Consider the following 20,768-nt stretch of genomic DNA (forward strand, 5'->3'; position numbering starts at 1 on the left):
AAAAAAAAAAAAAAAAAAGAAACAAACCTTCTAGTGAGGAAAGGTAGTAACTCAGTAAACAGTAAGTGAGATCATTTCTTTTAGTGGTAAAGCATAAAGACATTTAAAAAATCAGAGCAGAAGATAAATGTTTATATATACAGAGGAAAAACTATGAAGTCATCTCCAGTGACTGGGATAACAGGGGCTACTTGTATATTGCTGGCAGTGTTGAAGCAGTTGTAGGGAATAAATGACTATTTTTGTCAAGTTTAATATTAATTACAGTTACTTGCTTCCATAAGTCCCTTTTGCATGATGGAAGGTAGACCTCAGCCTCCCTATGTTTGATTAACTCCAAATTTCTGGTTAGGCTTGATGTATGTACTAGCAGGGGGAATACCTTTTCTTTTAGGAAAGAAATCTAGAAGCAATTTATTCGGAAAGCAAAACTATGTACCATACCTAAATATCATTCTGGAATTTTTTTTTTTTTTTTTAAAGAGATAGGGTCTCACTCTGTCACTCAGGCAGTGGCAGGATCGTAGCTCACTGTAGTCTTGCAGTCCTTGCCTCAGCCGCCTGAGTAGCTGACTACAGGCATGCACCATCATGCCCAGCTCATCTTTTTTTTGTTATTATTATTTCTAAAGAGACGGGGTCTTGCTGTACTACCTAGGCTGTTCTCAAACTCCTGGACTGAAGCAATTCTCACACCTTGGCCCCCCAAAGTGCTTGAATTACAGGCATGAGCCACCATTCCTGGTCCTGAAATGATTTTAAATGTGTTGTTTGCTTAATAAAATGAAAAAAATGCATTTTCAAAAACATACCCTTCAACTTCTTGTAGACTTGAATCATGTAAAGAACTTATGTTAATTCAGCGTTATCAATAAAGGAAAGGAAATGATTTGGAAGTTGAGTAAATGGTGATAGAGTAATCAATAGAATTTTAGTAAAATCAATGGGAAATAATTATATAATGGATTTGAAAGGCTTTTTAAAAATTTATTAAAGATAATGAAGGTGATACAGGAAGTTTACTGATATTGTTATTGTATTATATTGGCTGTATTGTAAGTGCCTTGGAGACGACTGCTACACATCAGTTTGCAAAACTCTTGCTCAGGTTATATAAAGGAGGGGCCCCCAACCCCTGGGCCGTGGCCTGTTAGCAACCTTGCCACATAGCAGAAGGTGAGTGGTGGGTGAGCAAGTATTACCTCCTGAGCTCCACCTCCTGTCAGATCAGTGGTGACATTAGATTCTCAAAGTAGCCCGAACCCTGTTGTGAACTGTGAATGTGAGGGACCTAGGTTGCACATTCTTTACGAGAATCTAACTAATGCCTGCTGATCTGAGGTGTAAGAGTTTCATCCTGAAACCAACTCCCCCACCTCCTGCCATCTGTAGAAAAACTGTCTTTCACGAAACCAGTCTCTGGTGCCAGAAAGGTTGGGGACTGCTAATATAAAGGATTCCTGAAAGAACTATAAAAATGAAAACACAGGAAATTTATAGAATCCCATGACTGCAAAGTCATATACTCCATCTCTGTGGCACAATAGTCACCTAAAATAACTGAGAGAATAGGTTTTCCCTTCTTTGAGATCTCCAAGAAAGGATTTTTTTTTTTGCCCTCCCCCCCCATGAATATTTCCTAAAATTTCCTCCTCTTGAGATTGGTTTGCTTTCTCTTAAACCTTTCTTTGTGTCTTTATAATGACACAGGTACTTACTATTCACTTGTCACTTAAACTTTTCGGTGCTAGTTTTTTTTTTAATTAACCTACCTTTTCCTGGAAAGTAAGTAGGAAAGACTTTGTAAATTTTGATTTTTTTTTCCTGTAACCTTTTCATTGACTAGTCACTGGGAACATTCTGAATTCATAATACATGTTTTGCGTTCATGATTTCTTATCAACCCTCAAGAATGTGTGTAGATAACCATGGAGAAATTCTTAATTATTGGGGTTTTCTATGTTCCCCTCATGCCTAACCACAATGATGACATTAAAAAGTTACTATGTGTGGCAGAGCATGGTTGCTTATGCCTGTAATCCCAGCACTCTGGGAGGCAGAGGCGGGCAGATCACATGAGGCCAGGAGTTGGAAACCAGCCTTACCAACAAGAGAAGACCCCATATCTACTTTTTGAAAAAAAAGAAGTTACTGTGTGTGTTTAGTGTGTGGTCAGTACATGGTTTGAGGCACTTTTTATTTGGAACAACCTTCACATTTAGTTCTAACCACAGAGTTTCATAATTCTTTAATTGTTATTTTATAATACAGCCTTCAAAGTACTAATAACATTAATGTATTTTTTTTTTAGTTTTCTGCTTCATTTCACAAAGGATTTGAGGCATTGATGCAAACCATAATTTAGAAGAAAGAGTTGAAAAGGGATTATTTATAATCACTGTCTTTTCATATTTTGTTTTAAATTTTTGAGTTTTTACATAAACAATATATTACATATTACAATTTTTTTTAAATGCAAAAATCTCCTCTCCCACCCTATTTCTTTGCCCAGCTTCTAACCCTGGAGGAAATTGGTATCAACAGATTTCTGCGTATTATTTCAGAAATAATTAAAGCATAGACTTCCCCCCAACACCCCCCCCCTTTTTTTTTGAGATGGCGTCTTGCTCCGTTGCCCAGGCTAGAGTGCAGTGGTGCAATCTCGGCTCCCACCTCCCAGGTTATAACCTCCACCTCCAGGTTCAAGCAGTTCTCCTGTCTCAGCCTCCCGAGTAGCTGAGATTATAGATGTGTGCCACCATGCCTGGCTAATTTTTGTGTTTTTAGTAGAGACAGGGTTTCACCATGTTGGCCAGGCTGGTCGCAAACTCCTGACCTCAAGTGATTCGCCCGCCTTGGCCTCCCAAAGTGCTGGGATTAGAGGCGTGAGCCACTGTGCCTGGCCTTCTTTCCTCCTTGTTATGCAAATTATTACATACTGTAAGTAATGTTTTATACCTTGCTTTTATCACATAAATATTTATCTTGGAGGTATTTTCAAAGTGAAGCATAAAGAGCTTTCTCATTTTTTTGGCTGTTGTTTAGAAACTCTGTAATTTATTTGGCCAGTGCCCTATTGATAGGCACGTAACTTTCCATCAGTATAGATAGCCGTGTAAAGAGGAACCTTGTCCACAAATGATTCTGTATTTCATTTCTTCTGCAAGTATTTTTTGAGCACCCGCCCTGTGCTAGGCAGTGTTCCAAGTTCTGGGAATATAGCAGTGAGCATGTAGACCCCTCTCTCCCAAGCTGGTAACCAAACTGGGGAGACAGCAACAAATAGGGAAACAACCATATATACAAATGGGTAGGGATGGTAAGTGCTTTGAAGAAAAATAAGGTAAGGTTCTCCGTGAACAGAGGAAAGGTAGGCAATAGCTTGACTAGTGAAGGGCGGATCAGGCCCCCCCAACCTTACTTACCTGCCATCCATCCAAACTTCTAAGGCCCATAGGATAGGGGGATGCTAGGGAATTGTACTCCAAGAATGAAACTGAGGGACTCAGAGCACATTATTTCAGCTATCATTAAAAAACAGAGGGTGAGTCCTATTGATCTTCATTTTTTCAGTCTCAGACCCAGTTAGTGTTGCTCAACCTTTTTTTTTCCTCATTATGATCCAAAGCCTTCCTCCTTTTCCCCAAGAGCCTTTTTAGACATGGTCCCCCATCATTCCCCCCATGAAATTTTAATACAGGTAATAGATATAGTTGACATCAGTTATATACTGTGGCCATTTGAAGGGCCACAGACAGTTATAACAGCTAAGATTTTTTATTTTTTATTTTTTGCCCCACTCCCCAAGAACCAGTGTCTTAGAGTCTTGCAGAATGTAGACTCTCAGACTATAGCTCTATGGCTTGCCAGCCAGGCTGTTGCTGTGTGATTGTTGGCAAAATCACAGACAGAATTGTCTTGGTAGAAATCCCTTTGTCTTTGAAATAAGAAAGAAGTGATTGTTTCTTAGATATGTGTCACCAGAGAAGCTGTCTGGTGGGAAAAGCCTTCCTGTTCCCCGCCCCTCTCTGCTCCCTCATTTTCTTATTCATATTTTCATCCCATAGCATTTAAAAAATAAACATGTATTCAACACTTCTAGGTATCAGGGAGTAAGCTAGCACACATGTTAACTCATTCCATCCTCACATATTAACTAATTCCATCCTCACAACAGCTGCTTGCAATAGGTTATAATATTCTGCTTTACAGATGTGGTTAAGAGAGTCATGCACAAAGCCCTTCCAAGTCAGCGTTGGTCCTTCTCACACCACTCTGTCCCTCTGCCACTAACACATAATAGCATAATGTAGTAGAGTTGGCTGTGTAGTGACTGCCTCTGTTCCTAGAATATGAACTCTTTACAGGTAGGAACAGTGTTTATTCATCTTTGCCTATCAAGCTTTTAGTGTAGTATGTGGCACAGAGTAGATGTCTTATTAATGATGGATGGATGGATGGACAGACTGACAACTGAATACACTTATGTGTGAGTAACATTATTTCTTGAGTGAGGGGACCCACAAACCTTTCCATCTATAATCTGGTCCTGCATGTCTCTGCAGTCTTGGGTTCCACGCTACTAAAACTTGATTTTATCAAGATTACTTGGGGTTTCCTTGAAGACAAGTAGTTAAAAACTCTTCTCAGTCCTTGTTTTGGTTAGTCCTTTCACACCCGACTCTGCCTCCCTTGGTCCCCCCCACCATTCTTCTCTGCAGCTGGGTAGCATCTCCATCTCCATCTCCTTCTCCTTTGTAGATTCCTCTTTGTAGCATCTTAAAATCAAGGAGACTTGAGGCCACTGCCGCAGAGCAGTGAAACAAACAAACCAAAAATATATATATATATATATTTTTTTTTTTCCCGGCTATAGATTGCACTTCCTAAATATCTTTTTAATGGAATCTAGGCATTAAGGATATAGCTGTGAACAGAAAGGTCAAAGTCCCTGTCCTCATCGAGGTTATGTACTAGTGAGGGAGACAGAATACACAAGTTGAAGGCATCTCATTACCTAACCTCAAATTATACTTCTAAGCTATAATAATCAAACCAGCATAATGCTGGCATAAAAACAGATGCATAGGCTAGGCACGGTGGCTCACGCCTGTAATCCCAGCACTTTGGGAGGCCGAGGCAGACGGATCACGAGGTCAGGAGTTTGAGACCAGCATGACTAATATGGTGAAACCCGTCTCTACTAAAAATACAAAAATTGGCCAGATGTAGTGGTGCATGCCTGTGATCCCAGCTACTCAGGAGACTGAGACAGGAGAATCGCGTGAACCTAACAGGCGGAGATTGCAGTGAGCAGAGATCATGCCACTGCACTCCAGCCTGGTCGGCAGAGTGATACTCCGTCTCAAAAACTAAAACTAGAAATAAATACATAAATCAGTGGAACCAAATAGAGATAAATTCACATACTCACAGTCATCTTATTTTTGACAAAGGCACCAGGAACATGCATTGGGGAAAGAATATCCTCTTCAATAAATGGTGCTGGGAAAATTGGATATCCATATGTAGAAGAATAAAACTAGACCCTATCTGTCACCATATACAAAAATCAAATCCAAATGGATTAAAGACTTAAATCTAAGACCTGAAACTGTGAACCTACCAGAAGAAAACTTTGGGGGAAACTCTCCAGCAGATTGCTCTCAGCAAAGATGTCTTGAGAAAGACCTCAAAAGCACAGACAACCAAAGGAAAAATGAGCAAACACAAATGGGATCATATGAAGTTAAAAAGCTTCTGCACCACAAAGGAAACAATCAACCAAGTAAAGAGACAACCCACAGAATAGGAGAAAGTATTTGCAAATTACCCATCTGACAAGGGATTAATAGCCAGAATATATAACGATCTCAACTCATAGGAAAAAAATCCAGTTTTAAAATGGTCAAAAGATCTGAAAAGGTATTTCTCAAAAGAAGACCTACAAATGGCCCAAAGGTATATTAAAAAATGCTCAACATCACTAATCATCAGAGGAATGCGAGTCAAAACTTCAGTGAAATATCATCTCATGCCAGTTAAAATGGTTTTTATAAAAAGAACAGTAATGGATGCTAGCAAGGATGCAGAGAAAGGGGAACCCTCATATGCTGTTGGTGGTAATGTAAATTAGTACAACCACTATGGAAAATGGTATAGAGTCTCCTCAGAAAACTAAAAAGAGAACTACCATAAGATCCAGGAATCCCGCTGCTGGGTATATACCCAAAAGAAAAGAAATCACTGTATCAACAAGGTAACTCGTACTCCCATGTTCATCGGAGCACCATTCACAGTAGCCAAGATGCAGAACCAACCTAAGTGTCCATCAACAGTTGAGTAGATAAAGAAAATACAGTATATACACACAATGGAATATTCAGCCATAAAAAAAGAAAGAACAAAATCATGCCACTTGCCACAAAATGGATCCAACATTATGTTACGTGAAATAAGCCAAGTACAGAAAGACAATTATTGCATGTTCTGTCTCGTGGGAGCTAAAAAAGAAAATTGATCTCACAGAGATAGAGAATAGAATGATGGTTGCCAGAGGCTGGGAAGGATAGTAGGGTGGAAGGAATAAAAAGGGATTGGTTATTAGGTACAAAAATACAGTTAGATAGAAGTAACACAATCTGGTGTTAGGCACAGGAGCGTGACTGTAGTTAATGATTTTTATTACACATTTCAAAATAACTAGAGTGGAATTGAAATGTTCTAGCACAAAGAAATGATCAATGCTTGAGGTGATGGAAACCCCGATTACCCTGATTCAATCATTATACATTGTACCCTTGTATCAAATTTCACATGTACTTCATAAATACAACTATTATGTATCCATAAAAACTAAAAATTAAAAGATAAGTCTGAGCAAAGAAAACTTCAAACACAGCAATTTCAGATAATGATACATGGTATAAAAAAATGTGAAAAGGAAATGGAAAAAGCCCCTCCTTACTCTTAACAGAAGCAGTTGAAGAAAATTCATTGCAAGAGCTACAATTTTGGCAGAGGTGTTAATGGAAGTGCTACAGTGATTTGAGGAATTATTTGTGCACATATACGTGTACTGTAACGTAGTGTTTAAGCAAGCTCTGGAGCTACACCTCCTAAATTCATTTTTTTGTTCTTTTTTTTTTTTGGAGACAGTCTCTCTCACTCAAGCTGGAATGCAGTGGCGTGATCTCGGTTCACTGCAACCTCCGCCTCCCAAGTTTAATTGATTCTCCTGCCTCAGCCTCCCAAGTAGCTGGAACTACAGTTGCACACCACCACACCTGGCTAATTTTCGTGTTTTTAGCAGAGACAGTGTCTCCCCATGTTGGCCGGGCTGATCTCGGACTCCTTACCTCAAGTGATCCGCCTGCCTCAGCCTCCCAAAGTGCTGGGGTTACAGGCATGAGCCACCATGCCCAGCCTGCACTGCCTAAATTCAAATCTTAGCCCCTCACTCACATGCTTTATGGTTCTGCACAAATGACTCCATCTCTGTTCCTTCACCTGCAAAGTGGTGATAATTATGTCACCTAACCTACAGAGGTGTCATGCAGGTTCAATGAAATAATGCATGGAAAGCCCTTCAACAGAAACTGGTGTGTGGAAAATGCTCAGTCAATAGTAGCTGGTTTTATTGTTCATGTGGACTTTATTTTTTAACCATCTCCCATCTTCCCTTTGCTTTTTCAGCTCCAGGGGCTGAGCCACAATGTGATCTTCACCTTGGATTCCTTGTTAAAAGGAGACCTAAAGGGAGTCAAAGGAGTAAGTGTTCAGAAATTTGGTTTTCACTTTAACTTGAAAGGATTGATTTTTTTTTTCCTCTTTTAAGATCATAGTAGTACTTGTATTTGAAAGAGTCTTTGAACATTTTCAGCATTAAAAATGCTCTTAGAAAATGATCATTGGAAAAAATGTGCCACTTCACATAATGGTATTGACAGAGGAATGAGATTAGGCACTTTCGAGAAGATTGGGAAGGTTCTCCATGGGTGGGAGAGAGAAGTTAAGCCCGAGTCTTGGTTCCCACAGTGTGACCACTGGGGACCCAGCCTCTCTGAACCTCAGGCTCCTGCTTCATCAGCATGACCAGGGCACTCACCCTTCTTTCCTCTCTCATGCTTCTTGTGTATATAATACATGGTGTGAGTTGGCCAGGCACAGTGGTCATGCCTATAATCCAAGCACTTTGGGAGACCATGGCGGGCAGATCACTTGAGCCCAGGAGTTCAAGACCAGCCTGGGCAACATAATGAGACCCCCATCTCTACAAAAAAAAAGTACAAAAATTAGCCAGGGATGGTGTTGAGTGCCTGTAGTTCTAGCTACTCAGGAAGCTGAGGTGGGAAGATCAATTGAGCCTAGGAGTTCAAGGCTGCATTGAGCTGTGATTGCACCACTGCACTCCATTCTAGGCAACAGAGTGAGACCCTGTCAAAAAATAAATAAATAAATAAAACGGTGTAATGTGCATGAAAGTGAAGCTCCCAGTGTCCTATAAAGGAAGCAATTCTTGCTAAGATGTTATTTCAAAACTATTTATTCATTTTCAGCCAAAGTCGATGCAATTTTAATTTCATTTTCTCTTTTCTAAGGATCTCAAGAAGCCATTTGACAAAGCCTGGAAAGATTATGAGACAAAGTTGTAAGTGGTTTTTTGTTTAGTTTTTGTTTGTTTTTTAATATTGTTGTGAATTTTGAACAAAAAAAAAAACTGGAGAAAGGACAGACCTCTTAACTAATAACTTCTCAACAAAAACTTGTTTAGTGTATCCTCTGGTATATCCTTATTAGAGCTAAGAGGTTGGGTACACTGACCTAAAGTGGTTGCATCTCCTGTGCTATTTGTCTGAAGGGAGAGGTACTTTTACTATCAGTTGTTTTGGCATTTACAGCTGCTGATACTATCAAGTTATAGGCCTATGGTTCTCATTATAGATAGCATGTAATTATGGACCATTTATGTTTCTGTATAGTATAACAATTAGGAAATAATAAAAGTAACAGCTAATACTGTGACATCTTGCTGCCTGCCAGGACCTGCACTAAGTGTTTTTTGCATGTATGACCTCTTCACAGGAAACTAGCTGTACAACTTGACTCTCTGTTTATATACATCAGGGAAACTGAAGCCTAAAGAGGCTAAGGGGCTCATGAAAGGCTAGAAAGCTAGTTACGTGTCCATCTGGCATTCACTCCAGGTCTGTCAGACCACAGAGCCTCAGCATAGCATAGGCACTGAGGTCAGACCACCAACCTCGTGGAGTTCTTGTTAGGGATAAGGGCACTAAGCACTTTGCAAGGTGCTCGGACCATCTTGATAGTGTGTGTAATTGTACCACGTTCTTTTATTATTATTACTATTATTACTCTGAGACATTTGTAACACGAAGCAGGAGGGTGGGGTGGGAGGAGATATGTATTTTTAAAGCTTTTAATAAAAGTCTTGGACAACTAAAATATAAGAGAATAAAACATTTCTGTAGGCAGCAATAGCAGCAGGATAAAAACAAGCAAAAGAAAAGCAAATTCACGATTAATTATGTTTTTCCCAAACTACTTTTGTAATTATGTAAAAAGTGCATTGTTAGGGACTTGCTATCTTAGGAATATATCCACACATTGATAGTTCTAAATGCAGCAGAGAACAAAAAGGTTATTAAAATGGTCAACTGATAAATGAATGCTGTGGGCTATGAATCTTTCTGTATGAAAAGTGGGTCATGAGTACTCAACTTGTAAGCTAAGTACTGCCCCTGCCCAGAGGCAGTGGTGCTTAAACTTGGAATCGAATAGAATTAAGTACTTAGAAAATGGGAGGACAAAGGGGGAAGAAAAAACCTTGTTCTATACTTGTAGAATATGTCTTCTTTGTAGGACATAGGAACAACAAAACATGATGTAACACGTACTTTTGTCAACTAAAGTACTACCAATATTAGTTAGTACAACTGTATTTATATTGTTTAAATCTCTGTTGGCTAAAGACCTACAAGTATCTGGTGCTTAGTATTATAAATGACTTAGAATATGAAGCATTCTGAGGTGGTAGAGGTGCTCTTCCTTGTACTTCTCACTCAACATATGAACTTGTCTGGCTTTTCTTTTTTTTTAATTTTTCTTTTTTCTTTTTTTTTTTTTTTTTTTTGAGGCAGAGTTTCACTTTTGTTGCCCAGGGTGGAGTTCAATGGTGTGATCTCAGCTCACTGCAGCCTCTGCCTCCTGGGTTCAAACGATTCTCCTGCCTCAGCCTCCCAAGTAAGTGAGATTACAGGAGCCCGCCACCAACACCCAGCTAATTTTTTGTATTTTTAGTAGAGACAAGGTTTCGCCATGTTGGCCAGGCTGGTCTTGAACTCCTGGCCTCAGGTGATCCACCCACCTCGGCCAAAGTGCTGGGATTACAGACGTGAGCCACTGTGCCCGGCCTGGCTGTTCATTTTTCTGTGTTGTCCTCCACAATCTAAATTTGGTGAAGACCACAACCACTTTATTCTTATATATGGTGTTAATCTACCAGTGCCTGATGACTCATAGTATATGTACTATTTCATTGAAGAAATAAAAGAATTATTCAGACCTGGAAATGTATAACAGGAATAGCAAGTTGAGTGGGTCCCGAATTTAAGACCTTATGAAGGCAGGTTTTATTTGTTTGCTTAGTAAATCCCTGTCAACAATTTTCCTAAGATAGACTTCTTTGTCACTGAAGTATATAGTATAGTGGTGCAGGAAAGAAAGAAAACAAGCATTTGTCTCTTTGATATACTGGGACTCATGCGGTTATAAGTTACAGAAAACAAAATGACTCCACACAAAAAAGTTCATTTTTTAGTTTTGGTAATGGAGAAGGCTGGACGTTTTCTGTGGTCTTCCATTTAGAACTCTGGACGCAGTGAAGTTTGCAATGATTTAGATCATAGACTGAGAAATCATTACCAGTTTTGTGACCTTCAGCCAAAATACTTAATTTTGATGATCCTTACTTGTAAAATAATATAAAAAATTACCTACTTCTCAGGGTTGTTGTGAGGACAAGATAAGGTAGTGTGTTGAAGCAGTTGTCACAGTGTTTAGCATAGGAAAGTCACACAATAAATAGTTTCTACTGAGTTTTGTAAGAATCAAATTTCATTTGGTCAAAATGATAAATAAACATAAACTAAAACATCAGATAGTGCTTTTACTAGTTAAGACTTACTCTGACAGCATATAATGGAAACCCCAAATAACAGTGGCTTCAACATTGTTAAAGTTCATCATAGAACAGAGCATTCTAGGATGGACCAGGTACCCTTTGTAGCAAATTCTCACTTACCTGTATTGTCCTCTACAATCTAAACTCAGTGATTTTATGTCATACCTAATGGTACAGGGTTCTTTACAAATCATGACAGGGAAAATATTAAGTAGGCAACAAATGTGCTTCTAATGGAAACACAGAGTGCCTGCCCCTCTTGATCCTGTTAGTCCCTTCCCTTTTTCCAACTCTTTTACCTGCTTCCTGACTTTCTACACCTTCCTCAGCATTCTCTTGCTCTTTCTAGCTTTAGCTGTGATGTATTGCTCTGGTAGACGAGGATTACATTCCCTTGCACAGACACCCCATCACTTTTGCACCCTGTTCATCCGTTATGGTTAATAGAACAATTTTTTATTAAACTAGTTTCAGTGTTTACATTTTTATAGGTATTATAAGCATTCATTGCTAATCTGAATGTTAGAATAGGATTGAATTTCTGTTCTTAGAGTACGGTTGTTTGCTTTTTCTTAATGACATAATTGCCTTCTTTCTTCATTTGCATAGTTCTATGTGAATTTTCTGTGAATTTTTATCTGTTCAGCAGATGTCAGACACCTGTCAATATTTGTTTATGAAGTACATTACTTATTTTATTATAATATGATTATATATCTATTAGTATTAAATTGTGTCTGTTTCTTTTTTCTTTCCTGGAGACATCCCTTTCCAGAGCTCTTTAGATAAGCTGTTACAACTGCCATCCTGGGATAGCGTTTCACTCTTCAGTTTTAAATCTACTTCCTCTTGACTAGTATAGTTCCATATTTTGGTGGCCCATTACCTCCAGTAGTTTTCAGAGAACAGCTGTAAAGGAGGCAAAGATTTGAGGTTTTGTATTTCCAAAATTATTTTCATTCTGCCACCGCAAAAAGTGAGAGTTTGGCCAAATATAAAACACTGATATTATAATAATTTTCAGGCACGGTGGCTCAAAATTGCTTGAGGTCAAAAGTTTGAGACTAGCCTGGCCAACGTGGCAAAACCTTGTCTCTACTAAAAAATACAAAAATTAGCTGGGCGTGGTGGGGGGTGCGTGTAGTCCCAGCTGCTCAGGAGGCTGAGGCAGGAGAATCGTTGAACCAGGAGGTAGAGGTTGTAGTGAGCAGAGATCGGACCACTGCACTCCAGCCTGGGCAACAGAGTGAGACTGTCTCAAAAATAATAATAATAATAATTTTATATCAAAATGTTGAAGGCATTTTTCCATTGTTTTCTATTTTCCAGTGTTGCTAATAAAAAAAAAATCTAATATATTTCTGATTCCCGTTTACTTGTATGTGAGATGTGGTTGTTTCATTTATTTTTGGTTAGAGAATATAAGGTCTTGTCTCTATAAAAGGTTTTATGAAGAGTCTTCAAGTACCATGGTGTGTACATTGTTTGCAATTTTTCTGTTTACAAGTTTTAGTTCTTCACTCCTGGAAACTTCTTGTAATTCCTCCTGTTTTTTTCTTTTTTTTTCCTCTTTCTGGAATTTTCATTATATAATATTTGACTTCCTAGACTGTTCTTACAATTTTCCTCTTTTTTCTGTTCTATTCGTAGTATATTTTAGGTTATTTTTTCAGTGTTTTTTTCCCTACTGTTTCAGTTAGCTTTTTTATTTTGGCTGTCATTTTAAATTTCTAACAGCTCTTTTGCTCAATTGGGTTTGTTTTGTTTTGTTTTGTTTTGTTTTTTGCCTTTTTGTAGTTTCTGTTTCTTGTTTCGTAGATGCAATATTTTAGCTGAAGATTTAATGACATTTTTCTTTTATCTGCTCCCTTATTGCCTCTGGTTCCTTCCCAACCCTCCCCCTTTTGTTATTAATACTTTGCTCACTCTCACTTTCATTTTGGGGACTTATAATCTTTGGATGCATTCATATTTCAGAGCAAGGTACCCAAAGACTAAAAGCTCATATGCATCATTAGAGATCTGCTTTCTGCAAGAAAGCAGAAAGCCTTCTTTTTAGGTTTCAAGTTGTAGGATGTGAAGGCAGCTCTTTTATAGGAGTTTTCCAGATGTCAGTGTCTGAGGTTTGTCTCAGAGCCTTGCAGTTCTTTCAGGCTCCTGTTAGTAATCACATATGGTGGCATTTTGGAAGCTATGTAAGTGAGGGAGACAGAGAACCCTATAGTTTGAGGTGCTCTCCTTCTCTCTTCAGCCTTGCTCTTCCAAATATTTATTGAATTCTGTCATCCTTTTTTGTCTTCAATTCTCTTGTCTTTGGGAGATTATCTGTTCTTATGCCTTTACTGTCATTTTAGTGGGATCACTGGAGGAAGAAGAAATGAAAGACATGTATGTTTAAGTCACCATGGTAAATTGAAACGCTTATTATTAAGTTATACCTGTCCCTCCATATTTCTTCTCTTCCTACCCACATCAGTGGAGAAAGAGCTGAGATTTATTCTCTTTCTGTTAAAATCCCTGTTATTCCTCTTTGACTGCCACGGTGGCATGATTAAAGAGTTTCTTAAATATAATAGCATTAGGGTATTAGAGTCAATCCCAACTGGGTTTATAAGTATATTTTCCATTGGGTTGATCGGTGGATTTTCCACTGTGTCTGTGTATAGGTAAGGATGTTGACATTCTTCAGGGTTGGTTTCCCCTACCACCACAACTTAAAGAAGAGTTGAAGGTCAAATCAGTTAGTCTTTGCGTTCACAACTAGAAATTACCGGTTGTTTCTGAAATTAGAAGTCCATTTTCAGGTTAATGGATTTTTGGAAAGCAGGCTATAATCATTGGTATTATTACCAGATTATCATCTATCAGAGCTGAGCACTAGCATCAGCTACTATAGGTTTAATGTGGGCCTTTCTTCTTTATCACCTGGTTGCCCCTGGCCACCTCCCCACACACAGAAGAACATTTTCATAGGATTCCAAATTGTATGTTAGGATTTCTTCTGAATTTTGTACAGCCCAGTGACAAGTGGTTGACTGATTAAAATGTGTTCTTGGAATGTGGAAATAGCTCAAGTTTAGAGGAATATTGGAAATTACCTTTGACTAAATTTTGTGCATACCCACAAAGACCCATTATATACTTTAATTATTTGAAATAATTGAAGTCTTACAAGCTATCGATATTCAAGGAAAGCCTCATGCCTCCAACTTTCTGATTCTTTTTTATTATAAAGTGCTTTACCCAATAGTAGGTAGACTATCAGAATTTCTTTGTGCCTACCAAAATGTAAGAGAATGTGTATGAATCTGTCATGTGTAAGATCAAAGGAAAAATGTAAGGGGTTTCCCATATGAAAATCCATACAGTGTGTGTGTTCTCTTTGAATGTAGGCTTTTCTGATTGATTCTACCAACTTAAGAATTCTTACCTCTTAACTTTGGGAATTAATAATCAGTGGCTTTTGTTAACGGAAAGACATGAGTGTGGTTTGTTTTGAGTAGACTTCCTTCTTGAGCAGTAGATACAGAGAGTTCTCATATGCTCCCTCCCCCAACACATGCACAGCCTCCCCCGTTATCACTGACCCCCACCAGAGTGGTACAGTTGATACAGCTGATGAACCTACATAGACACATCATCACCCCAAATCCATAGTTTGTATTAGGGTCTGCTGTTGGTGTTGTACATGAGTGTTTTGTTTTGTTTTTAATGATGATGTTGGCTTTAATTACAGTACAAAAATTGAGAAAGAGAAAAGAGAGCATGCAAAACAACATGGGATGATCCGCACAGAGATAACAGGAGCCGAGATTGCGGAAGAAATGGAGAAGGAAAGGCGCCTCTTTCAGCTCCAAATGTGTGAAGTAAGAATGGACTTTTCCATCATTTGCCTAGAATTATAACAACTGTAATCTTTTCCTGCTAGTCAGCAGTCTTTATGCTTAAAGGCAGACTGTATTTGATTACTAGAGAGGAAACTGTTTCTTAAGGATTCTAATCTCCATTTTTCTCCAAGCGTTTTGGGAACCTGCCATTGCACTGTTGTCTCATATTTTGAGCCTTGGCCCTATGGGGCTGTTTTAAGCCAAAACAGGATTCTTTGGTGAGAACCTTAATGTTGCTTGTGAGTGGTTGTGGGAGGAAAACATTGGTGAGAGGTAACACTGGTGAATATTAAGTTTTATTGGTATATGTTTAGAGCATGTTTTTTTAACCATATGTCCAGTTTGAATGAAAACTCAAATGAAGTTGCCATTAAGAAAGTTGATTTCACAAAAAAATGCAACAGAAAGCATGCTGCCTTAAACTTAGAGCATTGGTTCTCAAACTGAATTCCAGTTGAACATGAACACTTCTTGACCTAAACCAACCTTTTCTGACACTGCTGTTGAGCAAGAGTTTCTTCTGCAGTTTTCAGAAAATATTAAAGTGGAGAATTGTCTCAAATTTTTTTCCTCCCCTAGATTTTTTTTCTCCTTTCCTTTTCCTTCCTTCCTCTTTCTTCCCTCCTTCTCTTTCCCCTTCCCCTTCCCCTTTCACCTTTTCCCTTTCCCGTTTCGCCTTCCTTCCTTCCTTCCTCCCTCCCTCCCTTCCTTCCTTCCTTCCTCCCTCCCTTCCTTCCTTCCTTCCTTCCTTCCTTCCTTCCTTCCTCTTTCTCTCTCTCTCTGTCTCTTTCTCACCTCTCTCTCTCTGTCTCTTTCTCTCTCTCTCTTTTTTCTGTTTCATAACCCATTGGCTCCTTGACTTTGTGTGCTCATGAACCTTTTCACACAATAAAACAAGTAAGCAAGCAGCAAACAGTGTCAATAGAAAATCTTGACCGGTACACAGTACAAGTACGCTACTGTGTTTAGTTACCTGAATAAATTAGTGGGTTATTCTTATTTTTATTCTTTCATTTTTGAGTAGTAAAAATTCTTTCTGATTCACCTCTTTTTCCTAAAATTTCAATATCCTATGATATATTCTTTGATGAGAATGCTATTCTACTTACTTTCTGCAAAAAACAATCTTTCAGGTTTTTGACCACATAAACTGTATGTTTGAGATCCACTGCACCAAGGGGAAATAACAATTCTAGAATATTTTGCTGTGTTTTATTTCTGCTTGTTGAGTAAACTAATCATAAAAGAATTTATAAAATGCTAACACTCTAGTCAGTTTGTTTTGTACACTTTGTGACTGTGCGACATCAGCATTCTCTAAACTGTCTAAAGGACACCAAGCTTGGTAACTTGTGCAGATTCAGGGGTGATGTTCAGCCACCTGAACCCATGGCTGAAGTAATCAACATAAAATCCTGTTTTATTTTCACAGTATCTCATTAAAGTTAATGAAATCAAGACCAAAAAAGGTGTGGATCTGCTGCAGAATCTTATAAAATATTACCATGCACAATGCAAGTGAGTAGAATATTGCAAGCCCCCTGTACTTCATTATTTATCTTAATCCTTTTCATATCTTTTCTTCATCTCATGACTAAATAAAGTGATAGAATGACCTTTTTCAGCTAAATGGATAAGAAATAGTGTCTTCCATCTTCAGTGTTTTATACAAATCAGTAGCTCAAATTAGGGCTTAGAAATACTGTCTTCCTTAGAAGAAGACAAATACTTACAAATACTTCTTCCTATATTTGATTGCCTGTGGAGCTCTTATTACAGATACATGATCCCCTGCCACTAAAGAGTCGTTTCTGATGAACCCCTTCCCTGACTCTCTTACTTGGCATTTTGCCTTTTTTTTCTTTTCATTTGAGGCGGAGTCTCACTCTGTTGCCAGGCTGGAGTGCAGTGGTGCGGTCTCGGCTCACTCTAATCTCTGCCTCCCAAATTCAAGCAATTCTTCTGCCTCAGCCTCCCCAGTAGCTAGGATGACAGGTGCATGCCACCACACCTAGCTAATTTTTTTTTTGTATTGTTAGTAAAGATGGAGTCTCACCATGTTGGCCAGAATGGCCTTGATCTCCTGACCTCATGATCCGCCCACCTTGGCCTATTATTGCACCATGTATTTCCACCGGGAGTCTTCGGTTTTGTTTTGTTTCATCTAAATTAAATGAATTTAAATAGCTTGGGCATTAAGAATACTTTGCATTTATATGTGGATTCCTATATAATTGGTGTTATATTTTGAAAGATACCCATTGTTCTACACTGGCACCGTTTTTGTTTGCCTATATTGCAGAGCTATCTTTTTATTATGTTTGTGATTCTGTGGTGCCACATTTGCTTGTTTACTTATTGGGTTAACTTTCATGGGTTTTCTGGTAGAGTCTGTGTGAAAATGTGCCAGTTACACACACAGACTCTACCAGAAAAGTAAAGTCTGTATTCATTGATGAAAGTTATACAGAAAATAATGCAAAGACCTTCCAGAAGTGGAATGGACAGCTCCCATAAGCATAATAATGTAAAGGTCATTTGGACTAGATAAAATACTCTCAAAAAAGTTAAATTCTTAATTTCCTTTGATCTTTCTTAGTCTTTTCAATAGTTATATTTAGAGAGATATCTGTATTCATCTAAAACATTTAAGGAGGTCAGCATTAATATTATGGCAAAAGCGCAAAGCTTGGGTTAGACAAATTAGATGAGTCCACATTTTGGCTCTGCAGCTAGGTAACTGTATTCTTATAATCAGGTACTTCACTAAACCTCAGTATACTCACTTGTCAAGTTGGGTTACGGTTCTGTAGCAACCACCTTAGGGTTTTTGTAAGGCTATAAAAAGTAAAAAAGAGAATGTATATGGAGTGCTTAGCCCAGTGCCTGCAGCCTTGTATGTATTGACAGCTGTGATGATTCTAAGTGGCATTTAAAATTAAAATTACTTATTTATATATTTTATTGTCTAGGATATTTCTCTTGAGGAAAACCTTTTTGATGATCAAATTGTTGTTTACATAAATTTGATGATGTTAACTTTTTTTTCAAAGTACATTCTACCTTACATAAATGTCTTTCAAAAATAAAAATAATATATTGAAGTAGAAACAGTTTTCACCTTCTTAAGTTTGTTTACTGAAGACCTGGACTAACTTACTTTTGGCTTTGTAGTATGGTTGGGCAGTTATGAAATTTTGGCCTGTGTTGTAACGGTCCCTGATTTTAGTGTTGGGTGGAATTTTTTATCTTTCATCATATTTAGTTTTCCTGGAAACATTTAATTCCTTTGAAAGTTTTAAAGAAATAAGTGAATCTCTCAGCCTCCTGAATTCTGCAATACTTTGGCAGCAAAACTGATTTCACCTGACTTTAGATATCTATTTTCACGTTAAATTCTCTAAGTTTATAAAGAAGAGTTTGGCCTACACAAACAAGAGTTTTTCAAAATAGAAGACGCTTTGTAAAGTATACATATATTAGCCTTCACTAGTAATGGTGATTCTAACTTGTATTACTATTGCATCCCCCCTTTATTCTGTTATTCTTTGCTTTTTCCCTTTCCACAAATAGTTATTAGTCTTTTACCAAAGTTCAGGTACTGTGCCCAGTTCTGGGATAGAGATAAAGCAAGGCTTTTCCCCTCAGGAGTTAATTGTCCAGGTGTAGGAAGTAAGTCGGATCGATTATTAGTCATCATGGGGCTGGACAGTGACAGGTACCGTGGAGCATCAAGAGGAAGAGAGACAGCTGGGTGTGGTGGCTCACGCCTGTAATCCCAACACTTTGGGAGGCTGAGGCAGGTGGATTATTAGATTAGAGGAGTTCGACACGAGCCTGACCAACATGGCAACACCCTGTTTCTACTAAAAGTACAAAATTAGCCAGGTGTGGTTGTGCATACCTGTAATCCCAGCTACTTGGGAGACCGAGGCAGGAGAATCGTTTGAATCCAGGAGGTGGAGATTGCAGTGAGCCGAGATTGCGCCATTGCGCTCCAGCCTGGGCAACAAGAGCAAAACTCCGTCTCAAAATTAAAGAAAAAACAGAAGAGAGACACCTGACCAGGAGGACTGAGGAGAAGGTACTAGCACCTTGAAGGAAGTGGTGGGACTTGTCATTGAACTTGGAGGATAGCTAGGATTTTGTTACCAGATTGCAATCTGGTAGAAGAATGTCCCCTAGGTCAGAGAGAGATCATCAGAAGAAAACCCTACACAGTAAAAACCTTGTAGGGAGAGAGATGTTCTAAGACATCAAGTAGTAGAACCATGTTTTAAGGTGATTCAACTAAAAGTTACTCCATGGTTGGACCCCAAGAACTCTTATCAGAGCAAGAAGCCAGAGTAGTTTCCTTTATTCTTTTCTACTTCAATCAGTTCCTCAAAACTCTTAATAGGCATATTGTGTGGACCTGTTAAGCATTCTCTACTTAGGTGTTTTTTTTGTTTTATTTTGAAGATTTATTCTTCTCCGTACTTACTTCAGTTCCCAAAGTGATTTTCAGTACAAAGTCAGCTGGTACTCAACAGTGAATTTGCCCAGGTAATAATAGTCACGACACTTCAGTGTGGATGAAGCTACAAAAATGGAGAAGTAAATAAAAGGAGCAGAAAAGAAGGGCTTTTAACTGTTTCCAACCCATTTCAGCTCACTTACACTAATTACTGCTCAATTTCAGACATGAACATTGTCGGTAACATGCTGCTTTCCAAACAGACATATCCTCCAGTTCACCTGCTCCTTTTATCTCTTCACAAGTGTCATTATGACCTGCAGAGTTAACTAGAGTTAACAGCATTTATAAACATTGCTTTATTATCTGTCATTTTACAGGTAATAAGAATAACAGCTAACATTTACCGAGAGCTTATTTTCTAGGACAAATTATATAGGCCCTGCCTCTAAGTTCTTTACATGTGTTTTCTCATTTAATATATCCAACCCTCAAGAAATTGTAGCTCAGAAAGGATCAGTATATTGCTCAAAGTCACATTAATTCATTTAATAAATGTTTAGTAAAGGTGTCAAAGCAGACAAAGTAAGCACAGGAAACCAAAGAAAAATATAAATTGGACTTTAAGATTAAAAACTTGCTCGTGGAAGTATATTATCAAGAAAGTAAAAGACAACCCACAGAATAGGAGAAAGTATTTACAGAACATTTTTCTGATAAGAGTCTGATATCCAGAATATGTAAAGAACCCAACAATAGTCCAGATGTGCTGGCTCACACCTATAATCCTAGCACTTTAGGAGGCCAAGGCAAGAGGATCACTTGAGCCCAGGAGTTCAAGACCAGCCTGGGCAACACAGGGAGACCTTGTCTACAAAAATAAAAATAAAAAATAACCCAGGTGTGGTAGCGCACGCCTGTATTCGCAGCTACCTGGGAGGCCAAGCTGGGAGGATCGCTTGAGCCCAGGAGATCAAGGCTACAGTGAGCCATAATGACGCCATTGCACTCCAGCCTAGGTGACAAAGCAAGATTCTGTATATTAAAAAAGTTATACACACACACAAATGGCCAGAAAAACACGTGAAAAGGTGCTCAACATCATTAGTCAATGATAATTACAAATCAAAACCTCAATGAAATAGCACTTCACACCCACTGGGATTGTTGTAATTAAAACAAAAAAAATCTTGGTGCGGATGTGGGAAGATTGCAACCTATG

The 20,768-nt window shown here is 38.4% G+C and overlaps 1 protein-coding gene across 3 annotated transcripts in view; it reads left to right on the forward strand.

Moving 5' to 3' along the window:
- ASAP1 (ArfGAP with SH3 domain, ankyrin repeat and PH domain 1) overlaps positions 1-20,768 on the forward strand; it is a 358,455-nt gene that overhangs the window by 206,101 nt on the left and 131,586 nt on the right. For all 3 annotated transcript variants that reach the window (XM_011938170.1, XM_011938171.1, XM_011938172.1), the window contains 4 exons: positions 7,696-7,770; positions 8,601-8,650; positions 14,940-15,069; positions 16,523-16,608. In XM_011938170.1, the coding sequence (XP_011793560.1) occupies positions 7,696-7,770; positions 8,601-8,650; positions 14,940-15,069; positions 16,523-16,608 (341 nt within the window). The remainder of the gene's footprint in view (positions 1-7,695; positions 7,771-8,600; positions 8,651-14,939; positions 15,070-16,522; positions 16,609-20,768) is intronic.

This window comes from Colobus angolensis, unplaced genomic scaffold (assembly GCF_000951035.1).
Source record: "Colobus angolensis palliatus isolate OR3802 unplaced genomic scaffold, Cang.pa_1.0 Scaffold17, whole genome shotgun sequence".
NCBI lineage: Eukaryota > Metazoa > Chordata > Mammalia > Primates > Cercopithecidae > Colobus > Colobus angolensis.